Genomic DNA, 18,217 nt, shown 5'->3' with positions numbered 1-18,217 from the left:
TTAAGATGGTTGATTATCCTTCTACGATTGTACTGGTATAGTGAATTGTTCTTCTCATCAAGCTCATCTCATCTCATCGCATCAAAATTTTTCAACTTGTCATTGGGAACGTTACCAACAAACGAACAACTACAAGATAAAGGGCCCCGTATTAGACAATTAGAGATCCATTGACGTCCCATTGACCACTTTAAGATTTGCAATGGGTGATAAATTTGAACAAGAGATTTTCCAGCTGATTCAAAAGACCAACTTTAAGGCATGTAATGCCAAAATTAGTGATTGGAAGAAGAAATACCCAAATTCAACATACATTTGGGTTTTAGAGACTTATGTGAAGTACAGACAATCTCCAAGCAAATTTAATTACGATTCAAGTTTGGGTCAATTCTTTGGATTACAAGGAACCCAAATTACAAGCGATTTAAGATCGTTAAAATTGCTACACGACATGTTTCTGGAGATGCAGAGATATGACGAGGCATTGCACGTTTATGAGAGGGCCAATTTCAAATATCCAAATTTTGACGTGGCATACGAATGGTTTTGCAAGTCCCTAGACGATGGAAATTATAAAATGATGGCTAGGGCTTGCCAACAGATGGCAAAATGGAATAATGATAACGGTACGACTCAAAGTATACTATCCAGGGATTACACATTTTGGTACGCAATATGCACAGTAGCACTGTTTAAGTTCCAAAAAAGTAAAGTTAATGCAGCCGAAGAGAAATTGTTACCTCAACTAGCACTTAGATCATTGGAATCACAAAAGCCATTTAAATCTACCCAAGAGATTATTGTTTATTGCTATGTGTGCCAAGAATTGTTCAACGACAAGTCTAAGGAAATTGTAGCTGCAATCTGGCCTCAGTTGAACCAATCTTTGGATTTGTACTGTAAAAATTTCTTGATAAAACACATTAGTGACGATGCACAAATGCTAGAAGCTTGTAAATCAATGCTGAACCGAATTGACGATTACGAATTGCTATGCAAGTTGAGTGAAGCGACTCACAACTTAAGCTGGGATAAAAAAGATGTTATACAATTGGTGGATTCACTGGTGGGCGATTCCAGAAACACGAGATTATGTCGATTGGAAATCGATTTAAAATTCGATACTGAAATCGGGAGAGAATCACTAACTTACTACTTGTCAAAATATCACAACAAACCCTGTTGTCCCCATGATTTATCTCATTTTAAGAATCAATTGAACCCACAAATGGTTGAAGAAGTATTCCAAAGTTGTGAGCCACGCGATGTGATCCACGATTCTAATGCATTTAGACTGGGATGCTTGCCAACAGATTCCATTACTGCATTCCAAAATCACAAATCAACCCTGGTGAATCAGGCCAAGAATGATTACTCAACTTTATCTGGTTTCATAATGGATGTGGTTCATGATCTGGTTATTAGAAAAGAACCTACATTGAACAATGTTCTTTTGGCGCTTTCCATACTGGAGAACTACCAAAACGGTGATCCATTTAATTATGAGACAAGCGTATGGATTATTGTGCTCTATATGCATTTAGGATTGGTCCCAGCGGCATATTCTCGATATTTGGATTTAAAAGTTAAAAATTTACAGAACGATTCTGTTAATTTCATCCTATACTCCAGATTTGCAACACTTTTCCCCCAGAAAGAACATGATTATTTGAGGAAATTCCAAACTAATAATTACAAGTTGTACAGCGTTTCTGGTCACAGACTACCCCAATTCATTCACATTGCCATGGAGAGGAGAGCATACTCTAAGCTCTTAGGTATGTTTGAATTTAAAAATCGAATGGTTAAGTCCGATATGAAGTGGATGAATCTCTTAGAAGAATTCCAATTGGCACGTCTTTGTAATGATAAGAGACAAGCGCTTTGGAGTCAGTTGACCAGATCTCAAAGAGAGCTGGAATTAGTCGGTGATGATAAAGAATTTTCTGATAATAGAGATTGGGCCATCTTGGGTACTGATATCGATCCCAAATCTTTACCATCAGCTCTAAAGTTCTTGGATATTAACCAAGACTACATCTCTTTGAAAACTGTCTTGGAAAGCATCATTGAACTCGTACCATCAGCACAACAAGACTCTAGAGTGGATGAATTCTTGAACAGAACTTTGAACGGAAGAGATTTGGAAGCAACTTTACATGCAAGCCTAAGTCCTATGGAGGTTTGGACATTTAAGGTTTTCTACGACTTGTACAAAAATGATGGTGCTCAATTGAGTGGTTTGCTGAATCATGCTGAGCCTATTACTAACTTTTCTTGGAGGTTGACCCATGATTACTTGACCAAGCTATCCACTCTTAAGACCCTAGACAATTTCAAAAGAATAAAAGATAAGCAATTAAAACAACTGATCAAGAGCCAGATTCGTGAGTTAAGAGATCAATGCGACCAACTGTATAACGAATACACAAGCCAGTTGGTGAAGACCTGTGAAGATTTGAAAAAGGGCTCGAACGGTGCACTGCTCGATAGGCTTGGTTATGTACCATTAAGCTCGTCAAGTCTACAATCTCCACTACTCACAGTGCTTAAAACCGTAAGAAATCTATAGTTGGAATAAAATCATTTTATGCTTATCTGTATTCCTTTCTAGGTATTATATAAACATCATCGCCTTTAAGAGCTCTTATTACTGAAATAGACTACGAACAAGACCAGAATAGATAATTTGCAAGGAGAAAAAAAAATATCTGGTACTATATTTGAACTGTGAACTTCAACTTCTACCGTCGACCTGTAACCTTCCAATCACTTGGTTCCCTCACAGGAGAGATATGGAAGATTTCCCACAGTCGAGGGTACTTGAACCCATTGATTCTAATTCACTTTCTTTGATATCATCCTCATCTGGAAATGGTAGCGGCAATGTTACCAATGATAGCTTCAACAATATGTTCACAAGACCAGTCACACCTACATTTCTCAAGAGTGAAGGCACCGTCGGTGGATCCTTTCTAGGTTGGCAATTCGACGGTAAAGAGTTTGAATTCGACAGTAACAGCACACCAACCAAGAATAATGATTCAGGACATCAAAAGTTTTTGCATGTAAGGAAAAGACATGCTCAACTGATGGGGGCCAAGCCAAGGATCCCATCAAGATTGCATCAATCCATTTCTAAGCTGGACTTATTAGATGAGAATAGCTTGACAAGTTTACCTATACCACCCCCCATCAGTAGGGATATACCACCAAGAAAAAGATCAAAATTAAATCCAGTTCATGAAATGCGTATTCATAATGACACTTTCAATAGAAGGATTAGTTATGGTGTATCCAAAAGGTATGCACACGAGGAAGAAGAGGGAGAAGAAGAAGAGAAAGAGGAAGAGGATGCTGGGCATCCTATAGTCATGGTAGAGGATTATATTCCGCCAAGTAATGATGATCAGAGTAAAAGGTTCGCCAAGAAAAAGGTTTCTGTGTCTAATCTCAAGAACAAGATGAGCCGGAACCTTGATATGCATGTACCTTTGAAATTGAGGAAGAACGCAGATAGATGTGCAACCGCGGCATCATCAGTAACACTTGTTCCTCATATTTTAGATGACAACATTAATGATAATAACGCGGTAGATTCTTATCATGATGAACCCAATCACATTGCAGATAACGTTAAAGATATTTTAGAAGGTTTAATCAAACCTAACCCACAACAGGAGCATGACAAGTATTTGTTTCACATCGCAAAGGATACTAAATTAAGGAAGTGTGTCATATGTGAAAGTCTACTTTATGAAGTGAGTTCATTACTTGCTGATCGAAGCGATTTCAAAGAAATCGTATGTGGAAAATGTACTGAGAAGTACGAAGAGGCTGCCAAGATTTTTGAAGAATACGAATTCGAATCTTCCTGTGAAAGTTCAAAAAATTCCTCCATGAGTAGCATGGATAGCGCAGTACAATTAACCGACAATAGTCCACAACCATTGGGAAATAAGGCTAATTTTTCACAAGAATTAATCTCTAGGTTGCAATGGCAATTGCAGGCTAGTATGAGAGACGATGATACCCATTTGGACAAATCAATGGATTTTAGCACGATGACTTGGTTCATAGAAGCCAAGAAGAAGATTAGATGGAGATGGAGAGTAAGTGGACTTTTGCCCCATTTCTTAGTAAGAAAATACAAAAATGCAAACTAAATTCACATCCTTCAAAACTAGTCATTTGTCTTTTATTCGTTCATTTTTTATTCTATAGCATTTTCATATATCCTTTCAGTTCTATTCAGTACAACAATTTTAGTTATTGATTAATCTAGAGCCAAATCTTTCTCATTGCTATTTGCCAAATATTCATTGATAGCTTGAACGGCAAGCCAATGATCCTCAAACTGTTTTAACCCACTAATAGTCAAACATGCAACGGGGAATTCACAAGAATCAATGAAGACGGGGACTGCACCTCCATGGAAAGCATAATCCTTCGAATCCAGGAAATATTTATCTTCAGGAGATTTCTTTACCTCTCTGAGTTTAAGACCCATAAAATAACTCGAGCATCCAAATCTCATTGCGGTTCTTCTCTTTCTTTCCACCCAGTAATCGTTATCCAAGGAGCTACCAGTATAAGTAATGGCTCTGAACAGACCATGTCCATTGGGCAATGAAATGTCAATTACCACTGGCTTATTGGGGAAAGTTTCTTTAGCCAAATTTCTTGCCACATTACCGATCTCAAATGCGTCGTTGTAATCAAATCTTGGTAGAGCAGAGCTTCTTTCCTTGTCAAATTCGTAACTACTCAAGATATTCTTGGTTGCACCATCTAGAGATGCCAAAGATCTTAACCAATTCCTGTCCAACATCTTTCACCCGTTCAATTGACAATTCAAATATCTTTGTACCTTTTTCGAGCTTTATTGGTCGTATCCTTTATGTTTTCACCCATGCTTCTACTAAGGCCATCTATACATAACAATGAGTTGATATCAGCCGTACTTTAAAAAATATTACAAATTAAACATTTTTAAATCACCATTTGATCCATTCTAATTTGGCCTTGAGAACCCAATATGACAAAAGTCTGTAGATTATCATTACACAGATAATGATTCCCAAGTATTTCTGGGTATTCTTAACGAGTCCGTACTCTCGAAGCACATCATGCCCATTGGAAAATTGACAAGATCCATCCGGTTTACGCCCACCGTCTTCGCAGGTTAATTTCATGTCACTGGGAAAAGAATAGTTGATGAGGATCATGGAAGTGTAGTTTAATGGGTTTAGGTAATTGATACCTTTTAACACCCTGGACATGTGCAGTGACATCAAACCAGATAATTGGGTTCCAATGGAGAGAATCACTGAAATGCAATTGACCACGAATCCTGGTCTACGGAAAAATGTATTGGTCATAATTCCTAGAGCTTCACCACATGCTATAATAACAAAGGCACAGTACATCGTTGCAAAGAAATTACCTGCGGTTCGAGGTAACCCACATACTAGAACCGTGAAAACTGCATATATGGATGACGAAAAAGCTGTGAGTGGTAGTTCCAATGTCATGTATGCTAAGAAGAATGGCGCGATTCCATGAACGTTGTCATTATACTCCTCGTAAAAATAATCCCTTTCCGCTGGGTAGCATGCCAGATTAGCTAACATCCCAATGAAATACAATGCCGTTGATTGTTGTGCCAGGCCAAGTCTGTTACCAACACTTTTGAAATTGTGTTTTATGGGCGCCCAATAGAGGGCAAAAATTATGCCTGACCCCGGTACTTGAGCGACTCTGGCCATCAAGGAATCGATATTTCTTCTTGTCGTAGTGTATTGTCTTCTTAAATTGACAAAATATGCCAACACAGCATTACACGGTTTCTTAATAAAATCATCATATTCTCCTAGAAACTGTCCCTTGGACATCTCATTCCAATTCAATACTGGGTCTTCCATTATATCATTGCCTTTTAGCCTCCAATTGTCCAATAGACTCTCCACTCTTTGCCTTGAAATCATTTCATTTTGCTCGTTTTGAGTATTGACAGATATAAGATCGAGGAAATAATCAGCAACATTTGTGTATGGGGGACATACGTGCCCTATGTTGGCAAAGTAATTGATCATTTCATTGGGGGAGCCATTGAAAGCAGCTCTCCCAGATCTAGCCAATAGTAAGACATGACCAAATTTTTGAAACAACTCCGATCTTGGCTGGTGGATCGTTATTATAACTGTCTTACCGTCTTCCGTGCAAAGGTTTTCTAAGATCTCCAAAATTGCCGCTGAGGTGAAGCTATCCAAACCTGAAGTGGGTTCATCGAGAAGCAGAATAGGAGAATTATTCAAAAGCTGCACTCCAATTGTCACTCTTCTCTTTTCACCCCCACTAATCCCTTTAACGAATTCATTGCCTATGACAGTATTCTCACAGTGGGTCAAACCCAATGCAAGCAGTATTTCATCAATCTTGCTACGCCGTTGTTGAGACGTCATGTAATGTAACCTCAAGGCAGCCGCAAATTCAAACGTCTCTCTGACAGTAAGTGATGCCAATAGATGATCATCATCCTGTGACACGTAGGAACAGACGCTTTTAAACATCTCTTTGGAAATACTATTAGTATTCAGGAGTATTGATCCCGTCGAATGAAACTTGACGAGAAGAGATGAATTTGATCTACCTGATATCAAATTTAAAAGCGAAGATTTACCTGAACCAGATGGGCCCATAATAGCGTTAATCATTCCTGGCTTAAAGACAGCATTTACATCTTGGAGAATTTGCTTAGTCTTCTTCTGGAGCCATCCATGCCTAGGAGACTTAGAAAGCTGCGATGCCATCACTTCTAAATTAATGTTTTTTAATGTCACTGTTATGGGGACAAAATCAGACAGCTTCGATTCCAAATCTTCTACTTTCTCTACTCCAATTTCTTGTAGTGTATCATCCAGTGAACTTTCACGATCTCCCTCCAAACCATCATTATCTTCAGTTTTACTCGGCTTGACTTCATTCTGTAGGGCAATATCTACCTTCTTGATGTAGAACATAATCAATGCAGCCCCAAAATTACCTAATGCAAAGCAGAATAAGATTGAGAAGGGCAAGCTTCTCCAGTGAGGCCAAAACCCAAGCGAGTGGATCAATGCATTGCCCTCACACTGATCCTTATTAGAGGAATGGCACAACTTATCAGTGTAGGTATTAGAAACTAAAGCTCCAAATCCATACCAAGTAAATGCAATGTATTTAGTCCAGCGCACATAAACGGGCATTGATTTAGCATTAACGAAGAACCCACATGCAAGTGACAACAATGTAAAACTCATATTACCCACCAGAGAAGCCTTAGCAAAATCTCTTGAAATGGCCACAGAAAACAGCGCCAATCCAGAGCAGGACAGTTGAATTAGGAATACTACTGAAAAATGAAGGAAGAACTTCTTAGCACTAACTTCGAGTCCAATCATGAAATAACTAATAGTGACAAAGATAAGAATCATCATGATGTCGTCGGTCCAGAAGAGTAATAACTTCCTAGCAAGCATGAAAGAAGCTGGACTCACAATCCCTTCAGCTCTCTCCCGATCATAAAGAATGATATCTTGTTCTGTTAATCTATAAGTGTCAAAGAGCAAATACAAGTAACATTGCAAAACCGCAGTTGCGTAAAGCGATGAAGTCAAAGTTCTTAGGCCTTCTTGTGTATTGGGATTCGGTTTATAAAAGATCCACCCCATGATCGCACCAACTAGAGCAGGTTCTGTAAAAGTTGCCACTAAAGTGAAATGATCAGAAGAGTTTAGCTTAATGTTCCTTCTGGTCAATACTTCTACTTGCTTCCAAAAAGAGACTCTTGCAGCCATATTCCTCGGGTGTATTCCTCTGGAGGTATCAAATGTTACCAATCTCATCATTTGAGATTGGTGATCATCCCATTGCTGTACCAATTGATCTACGAGTTCTTGGCTCTTTTTTTTGGAGTACTCTGTTCTTGCATCTACACTGGACAGATCCACGAAATAATCTGCAGGATTAACCAAATGAGGCACTGAATAGCCTAGTGAATCGAAATACGGTATCATTTCAGTTGTCTTTCCACAGTAAACCACATTCCCTTTGGATAGAATACAAACAGAATCCAATAAGAACATAATATCTGATCTTGGTTGATGAACGGACATGATAAAACTCTTTTGACCATCTCTAGCCAATTTTTTCAAAGATTTCACCAACAGAAAGGCAGAATATGCATCTAGTCCCGTCGTAGGTTCATCTAAAAACATAAAGGATGGGTTAGAAACCAGTTGCGTTGCAACACTCAACCTTCTTTTCTCACCACCGGAAAGACCACGGTTTCTTGCATCACCGACCAGAGTGTTTGCACAATCTCTAAGTCCAAGCTCTAGTAGCAATTGATCCACAATTTCATTTTTCTTTTCCAAAGAACTTTTCAATTTTAAATCGGCAGCTATCATCAATGTCTCTCTACATGTAAGTCTTGCAGGTAAAACGTCGTGCTGCGGCAGATATGCCATAGATGCTTCAGTGTCAGCGTTAAAATGCTCACTATTATCCTCAAGAGCATAATGAATTTCACCATCAAGTTGAAGACCTTTGCTAACCTTGGATGCCAGCACATTAAGTAGAGTCGTCTTACCAGACCCCGAACCCCCCATGACGGCCATAACAGATCCACTTGGTAAATCCACAGAGAAGGAGTTCACCAGAACTTTGTTAGTCTTGGATGCAGAGATGGTAACATTTCTAGCATGTAACGCAATGGGAGGAGCCCTTACGAACGATATATCATTCTCTAAGAGCCCAGTCGTTGCCATTGCATTCTAAGACTTCAGAAATCTTTAAGGAAATTTAACCAGGTGAAAACCTTAGTGGCAGAATTGACTACAAGGCAAATTAACCACGAGAAACTACTTTAATGTCACTCTTGGGTCTTCTCACGTGTGAACACCTTTGACAAGGTTTTATCAACATAACTCATCGCATCAAAAATTTTGAAAAGTTTGACCAACTTTACTTACTACTGACCCATATCAACAAAAATAAGGTATAATCAAGACCCTTAGGTGCCATCAACTGTCGTTATTAGGACTCAATTGACTACATTGAACATGGATTCGTTAATGAATACAGGGAAGACTAACCCCAGAGGGATTCCAGAAGCACCTTTTGTGGAAAAAGTACAAGACTTCATCAAGGATGCAAGTGATTTCGATCTTTTGTTCAATAAATTCCAAGAAAGGTTATCCATGTACAAGTATATGCAAGAATCGAAATTGAGCAATATAAGGTTACTTAGAACAACAATCCCAGACATTGAAAATACTTTGAAGGTGTGCAATCAGTTGAAAAATCGTGAAGAGCCATTGGAAACTAGTTACCAACTGAATGATACTCTTTTCACCAAGGCCGTGGTGGAAACTGGTTCAGATTTGAAAGTAGGGCTTTGGTTAGGTGCAGACGTCATGTTGGAGTACCCTGTAGAAGAAGCTATCAGTCTACTGGTGACAAAACTCTCAGATGCTAAGGAAAATCTAAGGATCTCAAATGAGGATGTCGAATTCTTAAGAGAAAATATAACTACTATGGAAGTTAACTGTGCCAGATTGTACAATTGGGACGTGGAAAGAAGGCAAGCCTTGAAGAAAGCTGAACAAGGCACTAAGGATATGAAGATATAACAAAACAAAATAATAAAAACACCTTTCTTTTGTAGTCTTAAAACTAAAAAAAACAAAACAAAAACAACCACTATGTTCGAAATGTTTCTAAAAACTGTACACCAAGAGGTCTTGCAGGTTCATCATTAGCATTCTCATCGTCTAGAGGCGATGCACCGTTACTGGCGCCCGGACTCTCTTCACGATCATCTCTTCTAATCAATAGTTCTTCACTAGTTTCACCCCCAGGATTCTCGTAGACTCCCTGGTTATTACTAGCATCTTTTGGCATTAGGAGATGTTGCATTAGTGGTAATCTCCAGCGGTCCATACCAGGTAGAAGACCTTTGTCTAAGAAAACTCCAATTATCCAGCTGATGAATCCACAAATTATGCCTTCCACACCTTGGTTTATCAACAAAATGGCAACAAGGGCATTAACCAAAAATTGGTCATTAAGAATCCATTTGTACTGCTTTCTATGGCTCTTTTGAGACCACGGTTGGGTCAATAATACTTCGAATTCATAGACTTGGGGTGTATACTCTTTATAAAAATGGAATAGAGCCAACACTAGTGGTAAACAACCTGTAGTCAGACCGTTCCAAATTTTCCACGGCAATATACGATTTACTAGACAGTTTAAACCTGCTAGGCATACAGTTGTGTATATCAGAGCCAGCGATATCACACTAATGTATTTTAACGAACCCATCAATCTCTCCAAATTTCTAAACTGATACCATATCAGGACTAACAATGCCATATCCGTTTCATTGACACACCCCAATTGGAAAGTCAGAAGCCTGAAGTACTGTTGGTATTCAGATATGAATGGATCATATTTGGCAATAAAGATGTACTTGCAACTGGCAATAGAGGCTACCAAAGTAACCATAGTGGTCCCCACCATACACAACTTTGTCACTGGGTATCTATACAGCCCAGTAGGATTCTCCATCGACATATTTAGCTTATGTTTCGTAGGGTTTTTATTCCATAGTTAGTGTTCACCTTTTCTTTAAAGGCATTAAGGCTGAACTTCTCCTTCGCTCAAGTAAAGACTCGCTACTACTTGCACCGCTTGATATTGGCAGGTTAACTAGGTACCAAGATGGATTTTGACCACGCTGTGACCAGTTTAATCGGTCTCCTGAGGAACGGTATACCCCAGGATGGTTCTGTCCTACTGAACAACCTTGTATATTATACGCCCAGGTTAAGAAATGTAAGGTCCTTAGAGAATCTGATCAGAAGTACCTTTGAGAGTTATGTATGGGCCAATAAGGATCTTTTTGAACTTTATGAGATGTCACAGGCCATTGTACAGTGGAAATTAGAAATTTCAGAACCCACTATTTCTTTACAAGAATTTTACAGTGCCTGGGATCTATGCTTTGCAAATTGTAATGCATGGACTCCACAAAAATTGGCAATTCTTGGTGGTATTTTGAGTACTAAATCAAAATTTGAGTATCTGCAAAGGAACCACTTTTTGGATGACAGCGGAATAGTGATAAAACTGTATGGATACTGGAGAAATGAGTACTTTTTACCAGTTTGGTGTTCTCTAATAGGTAAATCTCAACCATTGTCACGATTGGATGAACTCGTGGCAATCTATTCTACTATAAGTGACCCCATAGACGTCAAAAAGAACCAAGTGCCATGGGATACGGTTACTTGGTCATTGACTAGACTATCTACAAATTACCTCGCATCACCACCATTTGGAGATTCACCGTCAACAAGACACTTGAATCAATTTGTCAAGACTTTACAAATTTCTATCGAAAGGAATAATCAACTTGTAATTTCTGGAGCACTGGGTGCCCTATGTAGAGAGTGCTTTAATTTGTGCGCAAGAGAAGCTGGAAGCTCCAATCCAAACAAGAATTATATGGGGGAATACTATCGTAACATTTTATTTGCAGTGATCATTGAATTGAAATCCATCCTCGATGCTACACGAAGAATCCCAGAAAATTGGTATCCGCAAATAATTATGTGTCTTTTCTTCACTAGTTTTATCGCGAAGGATATTGGTATAGTTGGATTTGAATCTTATGAATACGTTTATGACGTGGTAACTACAGGTATAACAATATGCCCTAATCGCTGGGTTTATATGCAAGTGCTGGACACGATGATTGGTAACGTTTGGAACGGGATTCCAATTCGTAGTAATAAACCCAATGACGCCAAACGCCTTTTCATGCTCAATTACATGGAGAGAACACTACCTGAATTTTCCCATTTAACACCAAATTTTATCGAGCACGTCATAAGACCCCTGGAATTGTCATATATCGACTCTCAAGATGTAGAAGTCAGAGAATCCGTGCATTTGGTGCTACTTTCACTTTTCCAGAATTCTATATCAGGGGACAATTTACTTACCTGGCAAGCTCACCACTATCACGAATATGTTGCATTAGCAACCGAGCATTTCTTGCAGAATAAGCTGTCTGAAGCTCAACTAGCCATCGTTTACCAAGGAATGGCATCAAGGTTACCTCTTTTACAGGTGGTTGATAGACATTTGACAAGAAATACACTGCATTACACATACCTCAAAATTCTCAATTGTCCTCAAGTAGATCAGCAAAGAGTGTTACTACTCTGTCTAATCTACCAATTTCCCTACGTGGATAAAATATTCCTGGTCGATTGGTTCAACACTTGTAAAGAACTGATGTCCAAGATCAAGTTCGACAAAGCCCAAAATAGGCAGATCCTCGAAGCCTTGTGGAAAGTGGTTTCCGGCACAAAATCCGATGATGCATTGAAATGGTGGTATGGTAACATAGTACCTACCAAAAGCTATCTCTAGTAAATCTGTACCTATACTTGTTCTATATTATACATTTTTCAATCAATATTGAAGAGCGATGAGTTGAAAAATTTCACTTGCAAGATACATGGAGAAGTACAACAAAGTCAGCACTCTGTAGCCTATTGCGAATCGTTGTACCATGTCCTCCAAGCAGCTGTTTGATTTATTACCTTCTCAATTAAAGAATTTCTTCAAGAGCTACCCACCATCGATTCAATATGCAACTAAACCAACGTCAACACATGCAATCAATGCAAACCCATTTCTACCAAATAAGCATCCAGTAACTAACCGTTACCATGATCCAAAGTACTCTTTGAGAAGAATGAGTGACCTTTACAAGATGGCATCTCTTTACGGAGTGCAAGATTTACTACCACCAAGAAACAAGATGTTCTTTGAAGAGAAATACGACAATAAGAAAATGATGAAAGGTGTATTAATGCCCAAGGGTCACAAGCATGAATTAGTACATGATGAAAAGATGGCAAAGATGGCTGAAGCTATAAAGAATGCTGACAAGTACATCATGGAGGTTAAAGGGTCTAAATACAAAAGAAGAATTGAAAGAAAACAAGAGGAGCAAAGGACTACATGGTTCTGAATGGATAGTCTATCACTTGTATATAGCATAGCATTATTAAAAATTCTATATTTGAACTCGCTTTTCATGTGTACTTGATACAACATCTCATCAACCGTTAAACTTACAACAGCATTAACGAGAAGTGCGATCATGCCACAAGAGTTTCATGTGGAATCCTTTCTATCACCAAAGCAACTCAACCACCAATCTGTGTCGTTTGTAATTCCCAGGATTCTTCGTGACAGAATTCACAATGCCATGTACTATAGGGTGAATCTAAACACTGCGTCGTTAAGAGGTGATACTATGAATTGCCTGAGTAGAATACTGGTAAGAGATTTAGGAGCTCTTAAGGATGGGTCAGTGAATCAAGTCAATGTGCTTGGTGGCGTAGAATTTCAATGCCTTCTCATGAAACTAGTTGAAATCAAACCCACGTTCGATCAATTGACCACTATGCTTCAAGATGACGAAAACTTTAACAACAAGTACATTGTGGGCCTAATATTAACCTACTTAAGAATTCAATATTACTACCTACCTGTTGATGACCCCTGGGCACGTAGATGCCAATCGTTTTTTAGGCAATATTACAACGATTATAGAAAGTTGAAAAGTGTACAATTGGATCAGGACTGTTGGTCCAAATCTCAAACCATTAATGTGGATATTTTACATACGGATGAGCTTGTAGATTGGCTATTGGTTAAGGATGACATTTGGGGCATACCACTGGGTAAATGCCAATGGACTGAAATTAACGACGACGACGACGACGACGACGACGACGATGATGATGACGATGAGAGTGACAGTGAAGACAGTGACCATGAGGAAGATTAAACTCCTCTTCTAATTCTCTTATTGGTATTTTCACCAAAATCTGCTCTTCTCTTCTTATTGGAATCATTACTAACCTTACCAGCTCTTCTCAATTTATTTAACTGTCTTTCATCAACCAAGAGTGAGTCTATATTCAAAGAATCAGGAAGTATTATCTGTCTTATTGTACTACCTCTAATGTTGATGTATTGTAAAGATGTTGTCGAAGGTTCATTTTGGCTCAGTGATCCATCTGAAAGATAAACACTAGCCAGAGTACTAGAATTCGAAGTAGAACGGGGTAGTGAAAGCCTCACGTCTGTTAGTGTAGCATTCATCTGTGGTGAAACGGTTTGAAGAGTCCCCCAAACGGTGGTACCATTCTTAAGTTCGACAGTAACCTGTTCGTTACGAAGTTTTTTGAGGAAATTAACTAGCTTCATGGGCATATGAATAGAGGTGATCTGAATATATAGGTGTGTGCTAAACGGCCTTTATCCCCAGTTATTCAACCTTCTCTTACTTTGTCAATGGTTTGTAGTATGTAGAGTGAAAAAAATTGATAAGCTTACGTTATAGCGATGAAAACTAACGAGTTGAAGGTTCAAAGTTGAGATGAAAAGGGTTTGATTTGACCTTCTAATGGCCCCAATGTCTTGTCAACGCTAACCAAGAGCCAATTCAATCGAATCTTTATCTCACCAATAATAAGAGCAGCTTACTGCTTACCTCGCATATTGCCATCTCTTATCAATTGTCAACATATAGGTTCAATATTTATACATATATAAAGGAAGAAAGAAAGATAGCTCTCGAGGAAAAGGAAAATGTCAGACACTTCTCATAAGGATTAACTGAACAGCAGATTCTGATGGATATTACACGTCGTTACAACAGAGCATTAGCCCAAAAGCCATTGCTTACCAAAGTTCTCACTGGTGCTATCTTAGCATCCCTGGGTGAATTGACTAGCCAATTGACTACAGGATTCATTTCAAAGAAACAGCAGGGAATTTTAAAGAAATTATCATATGTTGGTAAAATTATCGCTAGAAACCCCAGCAAAATATTGCTTATGTTTTGTTATGGTGGTTTTATCAATGCGCCAATTAATCACTACTTGTATGGCTGGATCACACAAATTACCAATGGAAAGATTGTAAGCACCAAATTGAGAAAACTAGTTCAGTTAATTGCATCGTTGGCAATTGTTTCCCCCATCCAAGTTGGATGTTTAGTAAGTGCCCTAACCGTGGTGAACCAAAATGTAGGCTGGGCCCTTTCCAAATATCCATCGATGATCAGAGAAAATCTCAAAGCCAAGTATTTTAAGATTCTTTCATCTAGTCTGGTTACTTCCACAATTCTCGTCTCCATAGCACAAAGATACATTTCACCAGCTAAATGGTCTGTATTTTTCAATTTTGCCTACGCAATCCTTGGTACTGGTCAAAACATATATTTGAAAATAGCTTCTACCGCAAAATAAATCATTCCTGCGGCTCCTTTTTCAATAATTTAACAGGTTTTTTAGAATTCTTCTTCGCACTAGATTTAGACTTTTCGGTGGGTTTACCATCAGTGTCTTGTACTTTCTTTCTTCTTTGCAATTCTTTTTTACCTGCTGCCTCGAGAATAACTACATTGGAGTTATCACCAGATTTACCATCTGATGCAGGTGCTGTTGTAGATCCTTTGCCACCTGCTTGAGCACCAGATTTGGATTTCTTGGTTTTATTCTTCTTAGGTTTCGGTTCTTTAACTTCCTTCTGCTGTGACTTCTTCTTCTTCTTCTTAGATTTCTTGGGTTTATTGTCACCAGCTAATGCTACTAGTGCAGACTCAGACCTTTTTTGGATTGCCAATTCCAATTCCCTCTGCTTATTCATCTCCTTTTCCAACGGCTTCAAAAGGTTGACGTCTGCATATGAGTATTCTGATGATTGTTCCATTAATTTCATAGAATTCATGAACGTTTGAAAGAAAATGTCCTGATCCAAACTGCCCTCTAATGCTTCACTGCTACGACTTGGTTTCCTATTATCATCATCATAACTTTCACAGTAGCTAGAAAGTTTAAGTACCGCCTTAGCAGAATTATCCTTGTCATCAACGAAGGTCAAGGGTTCCACCAATTGAGCAAAATGCTTGAGTTGGTCCATGTTAGAGAAGATGAAATAACATCTTGAGTAAACAGGTTCAGCAAATATTTTGGAAGTATAGTATCCTTGCACATAGTACCAACGTAATAATTGCCATGAAGAAAGATCACCGACAACAGGCTTCAAAGTTTCTAGAAATTGATCTTTTGTCAAAGTAGGTGGCAACAATCTCAGAATCAATTTAACACCTGGAGGACCTCTTTTGGTTCCACGATCTCTACGTCTATTATTGTTTCTGGCTTTGGAACGACGAAAAGACTTTGGCGCCGTTTTGTCACCTCCATCAGCAGATTTCTTGTCGTTTTTCTTTCCATTGCCCTTATTCTGCTTTTGGGATGGATTATTGGCAGCCTTATGAGGTTCATCTACTGCCATATTTGGCATATTTGTGTTCTCTTTCAAGCTCAGCTTTGTATAATATAAAGTTCGAAATATTTCATTTCAATGTTGAAGAACTCATCACTAGATAGGAAGAGGAAAAAGAACAAGAGACTAAGTCCATCTGGATGAATTATTCATTAGCTCAATTTTTGAAAGATGTGGCTGCTGGTAACTACAATGTGATTTCCATCGATCTAAAGAATAATGGGATGGTTTTAGCGTCGTTACAGAATGAATTGAACAGGGGACCCAAAAGTCGACATGATGATAAGTCGTTAGAGAAATTAATCGAGTCTCATAAATTTCATGGTGGTAACTGGACTCGTTTCAACATTTTATTGGTGTCATTTCTACAGTACTGTAGAGATGTGGATCCATGGTCACTTTGGAAAAGTTGTGATTTAATCTTCAATTTTTATCAAAATTTGAACAACTGCTTGTTGAACGATAGTTACCCCATAGACAATTTAGTTCCACTTTTTAGGTCTCACACTGAGTACGTGATACCACTAGCTAAAAGATTGGACAGTAATTATCTTATAATTGGGACCAAGAGACACCAGTTACTCTCATTTATATCTTCAGTGATATCAAGACTATTCAACAGCATAAAAAAATTGGAAAATGCTGATACGATACCTGCTAAACAAACCATATTGATGTACATTGTCAATAAGATTAACAACATTTATTTCCAAATCGATTCACCACAATTATGTTCCAATATATTCAAAAATTTCAGACCAAAGAGCATGGCACCATTTCGTGAGTATCCTATAAAGGAACAAATTGAATACCGATACCTTCTGGGACGCTACTACTTACTCAACAACATGGTTACAAATGCCTTTGTACAATTGAATAGTGCCTATAGACAACTAGCACTTGTGCTGGACTGCGTACATCCCGATTACATCCCACAATTGCGTCGAAATTTGGTAAGAATTCTCATATATCTGGTGCCTACAGGACTAATGATTGGTAAATTACCAAGATTGAATTTAATAAGAAGCCTCAATGCCACGATAGCTGACAGGTATTCAGAATTGGCTCGTCACGTTAGAGGTGGTTCCATAAAGGGACTCAATGGGTGGTTACAAACACACGAAAGCGAGCTACGCAAGCATGATCTTCTACTAGTGCTTCTAGAGAAATTGCCCATGATCACATACAGATACTTGATCAGATCCGTGGTGCAGACGTTTGTTACTACGCAAGATTCAGGAAGGTTGCCCTATAATGTTGTGGAAACAGCCATGAGGGTATCTATAGGGCCTATAGAGCAACCATTGACATGCTATAACGCAATACATGATCCCAAAAATCTAGAAAATGTTCTAGTAACTCTTATAAACTTGGGATTATTAAGAGGTAACTGTTTCCCACTGTTAAGAACCTGTGTTGTCAAAAAGACCCACCAAACACAGGAAATTTTGCCCCCTATACAAGATAGGGTGGTTCAAGCGTTCCCTCTGAACTCTGACGATGCCTGGTTAGACGGTTGAAGCCCAAAAATGGGCGGCTAAAATCCAATATTTTGTATTATTGCTAGTTTTACTTTCAACGTACATAATGATAATATTTGACTAACGGGCATCGCATCGATCGAACAACATACTAGTATGGGCGCAACGTTTAATGCAAAGCATTACAAATAATACCAAGAAGTGGTATTAATAGACGCTTTTAACCTCAGTTGCAACCCGATAATCATTGTTAAAGTGGGTGAGGCTAATCCAAAAGTTTTAATTGTGTTTTTTTTCAAAGGTGTCCACAT

The 18,217-nt window shown here is 38.5% G+C and overlaps 13 protein-coding genes across 13 annotated transcripts; 8 read left to right on the top strand and 5 right to left on the bottom strand.

Moving 5' to 3' along the window:
- Positions 1-202: 202 nt before the first annotated feature.
- On the top strand, positions 203-2,572 carry MDM20 (Mdm20p; the record flags this gene model as incomplete). The annotated part of the gene is made up of 1 exon (XM_002495153.1): positions 203-2,572. One exon carries the CDS (start codon positions 203-205, stop codon positions 2,570-2,572), a length of 2,370 nt encoding a protein of 789 aa, XP_002495198.1.
- Positions 2,573-2,795: 223 nt separating this feature from the next.
- On the top strand, positions 2,796-4,166 carry ZYRO0B05632g (uncharacterized protein; the record flags this gene model as incomplete). Its single annotated transcript, XM_002495152.1, has 1 exon — positions 2,796-4,166. The coding sequence occupies one exon, from the start codon at positions 2,796-2,798 to the stop codon at positions 4,164-4,166; it is 1,371 nt and encodes a 456-aa protein (XP_002495197.1).
- A 110-nt stretch (positions 4,167-4,276) lies between these two features.
- Positions 4,277-4,831, bottom strand: ZYRO0B05610g (uncharacterized protein; the record flags this gene model as incomplete). The annotated part of the gene is made up of 1 exon (XM_002495151.1): positions 4,277-4,831. The coding sequence occupies one exon, from the start codon at positions 4,829-4,831 to the stop codon at positions 4,277-4,279; it is 555 nt and encodes a 184-aa protein (XP_002495196.1).
- Positions 4,832-4,997: 166 nt separating this feature from the next.
- Positions 4,998-8,810, bottom strand: ZYRO0B05588g (uncharacterized protein; the record flags this gene model as incomplete). The annotated part of the gene is made up of 1 exon (XM_002495150.1): positions 4,998-8,810. The coding sequence occupies one exon, from the start codon at positions 8,808-8,810 to the stop codon at positions 4,998-5,000; it is 3,813 nt and encodes a 1,270-aa protein (XP_002495195.1).
- Positions 8,811-9,104: 294 nt separating this feature from the next.
- Positions 9,105-9,674, top strand: PAC10 (tubulin-binding prefolding complex subunit PAC10; the record flags this gene model as incomplete). Its single annotated transcript, XM_002495149.1, has 1 exon — positions 9,105-9,674. One exon carries the CDS (start codon positions 9,105-9,107, stop codon positions 9,672-9,674), a length of 570 nt encoding a protein of 189 aa, XP_002495194.1.
- Positions 9,675-9,744: 70 nt separating this feature from the next.
- Positions 9,745-10,620, bottom strand: DSC2 (Dsc2p; the record flags this gene model as incomplete). The annotated part of the gene is made up of 1 exon (XM_002495148.1): positions 9,745-10,620. The coding sequence occupies one exon, from the start codon at positions 10,618-10,620 to the stop codon at positions 9,745-9,747; it is 876 nt and encodes a 291-aa protein (XP_002495193.1).
- A 147-nt stretch (positions 10,621-10,767) lies between these two features.
- Positions 10,768-12,486, top strand: PEX8 (Pex8p; the record flags this gene model as incomplete). The annotated part of the gene is made up of 1 exon (XM_002495147.1): positions 10,768-12,486. The coding sequence occupies one exon, from the start codon at positions 10,768-10,770 to the stop codon at positions 12,484-12,486; it is 1,719 nt and encodes a 572-aa protein (XP_002495192.1).
- Positions 12,487-12,628: 142 nt separating this feature from the next.
- On the top strand, positions 12,629-13,093 carry MRPL25 (mitochondrial 54S ribosomal protein mL59; the record flags this gene model as incomplete). The annotated part of the gene is made up of 1 exon (XM_002495146.1): positions 12,629-13,093. The coding sequence occupies one exon, from the start codon at positions 12,629-12,631 to the stop codon at positions 13,091-13,093; it is 465 nt and encodes a 154-aa protein (XP_002495191.1).
- A 132-nt stretch (positions 13,094-13,225) lies between these two features.
- Positions 13,226-13,918, top strand: PRP38 (U4/U6-U5 snRNP complex subunit PRP38; the record flags this gene model as incomplete). The annotated part of the gene is made up of 1 exon (XM_002495145.1): positions 13,226-13,918. The coding sequence occupies one exon, from the start codon at positions 13,226-13,228 to the stop codon at positions 13,916-13,918; it is 693 nt and encodes a 230-aa protein (XP_002495190.1).
- SMD1 (mRNA splicing protein SMD1) lies at positions 13,915-14,346 on the bottom strand (the record flags this gene model as incomplete). The annotated part of the gene is made up of 1 exon (XM_002495144.1): positions 13,915-14,346. The coding sequence occupies one exon, from the start codon at positions 14,344-14,346 to the stop codon at positions 13,915-13,917; it is 432 nt and encodes a 143-aa protein (XP_002495189.1).
- A 422-nt stretch (positions 14,347-14,768) lies between these two features.
- Positions 14,769-15,386, top strand: ZYRO0B05434g (uncharacterized protein; the record flags this gene model as incomplete). Its single annotated transcript, XM_002495143.1, has 1 exon — positions 14,769-15,386. The coding sequence occupies one exon, from the start codon at positions 14,769-14,771 to the stop codon at positions 15,384-15,386; it is 618 nt and encodes a 205-aa protein (XP_002495188.1).
- A 1-nt stretch (position 15,387) lies between these two features.
- Positions 15,388-16,443, bottom strand: UPF3 (Upf3p; the record flags this gene model as incomplete). The annotated part of the gene is made up of 1 exon (XM_002495142.1): positions 15,388-16,443. The coding sequence occupies one exon, from the start codon at positions 16,441-16,443 to the stop codon at positions 15,388-15,390; it is 1,056 nt and encodes a 351-aa protein (XP_002495187.1).
- Positions 16,444-16,565: 122 nt separating this feature from the next.
- THP1 (Thp1p) lies at positions 16,566-17,945 on the top strand (the record flags this gene model as incomplete). The annotated part of the gene is made up of 1 exon (XM_002495141.1): positions 16,566-17,945. One exon carries the CDS (start codon positions 16,566-16,568, stop codon positions 17,943-17,945), a length of 1,380 nt encoding a protein of 459 aa, XP_002495186.1.
- Positions 17,946-18,217: the final 272 nt, after the last annotated feature.

The sequence above is a fragment of the Zygosaccharomyces rouxii genome (assembly GCF_000026365.1).
Source record: "Zygosaccharomyces rouxii strain CBS732 chromosome B complete sequence".
Taxonomy (NCBI): Eukaryota; Fungi; Ascomycota; class Saccharomycetes; order Saccharomycetales; family Saccharomycetaceae; genus Zygosaccharomyces; species Zygosaccharomyces rouxii.
The sequence above is the reverse complement of the archived record's forward strand: the minus strand, read 5'-3'. Positions and strand labels throughout refer to the sequence as shown.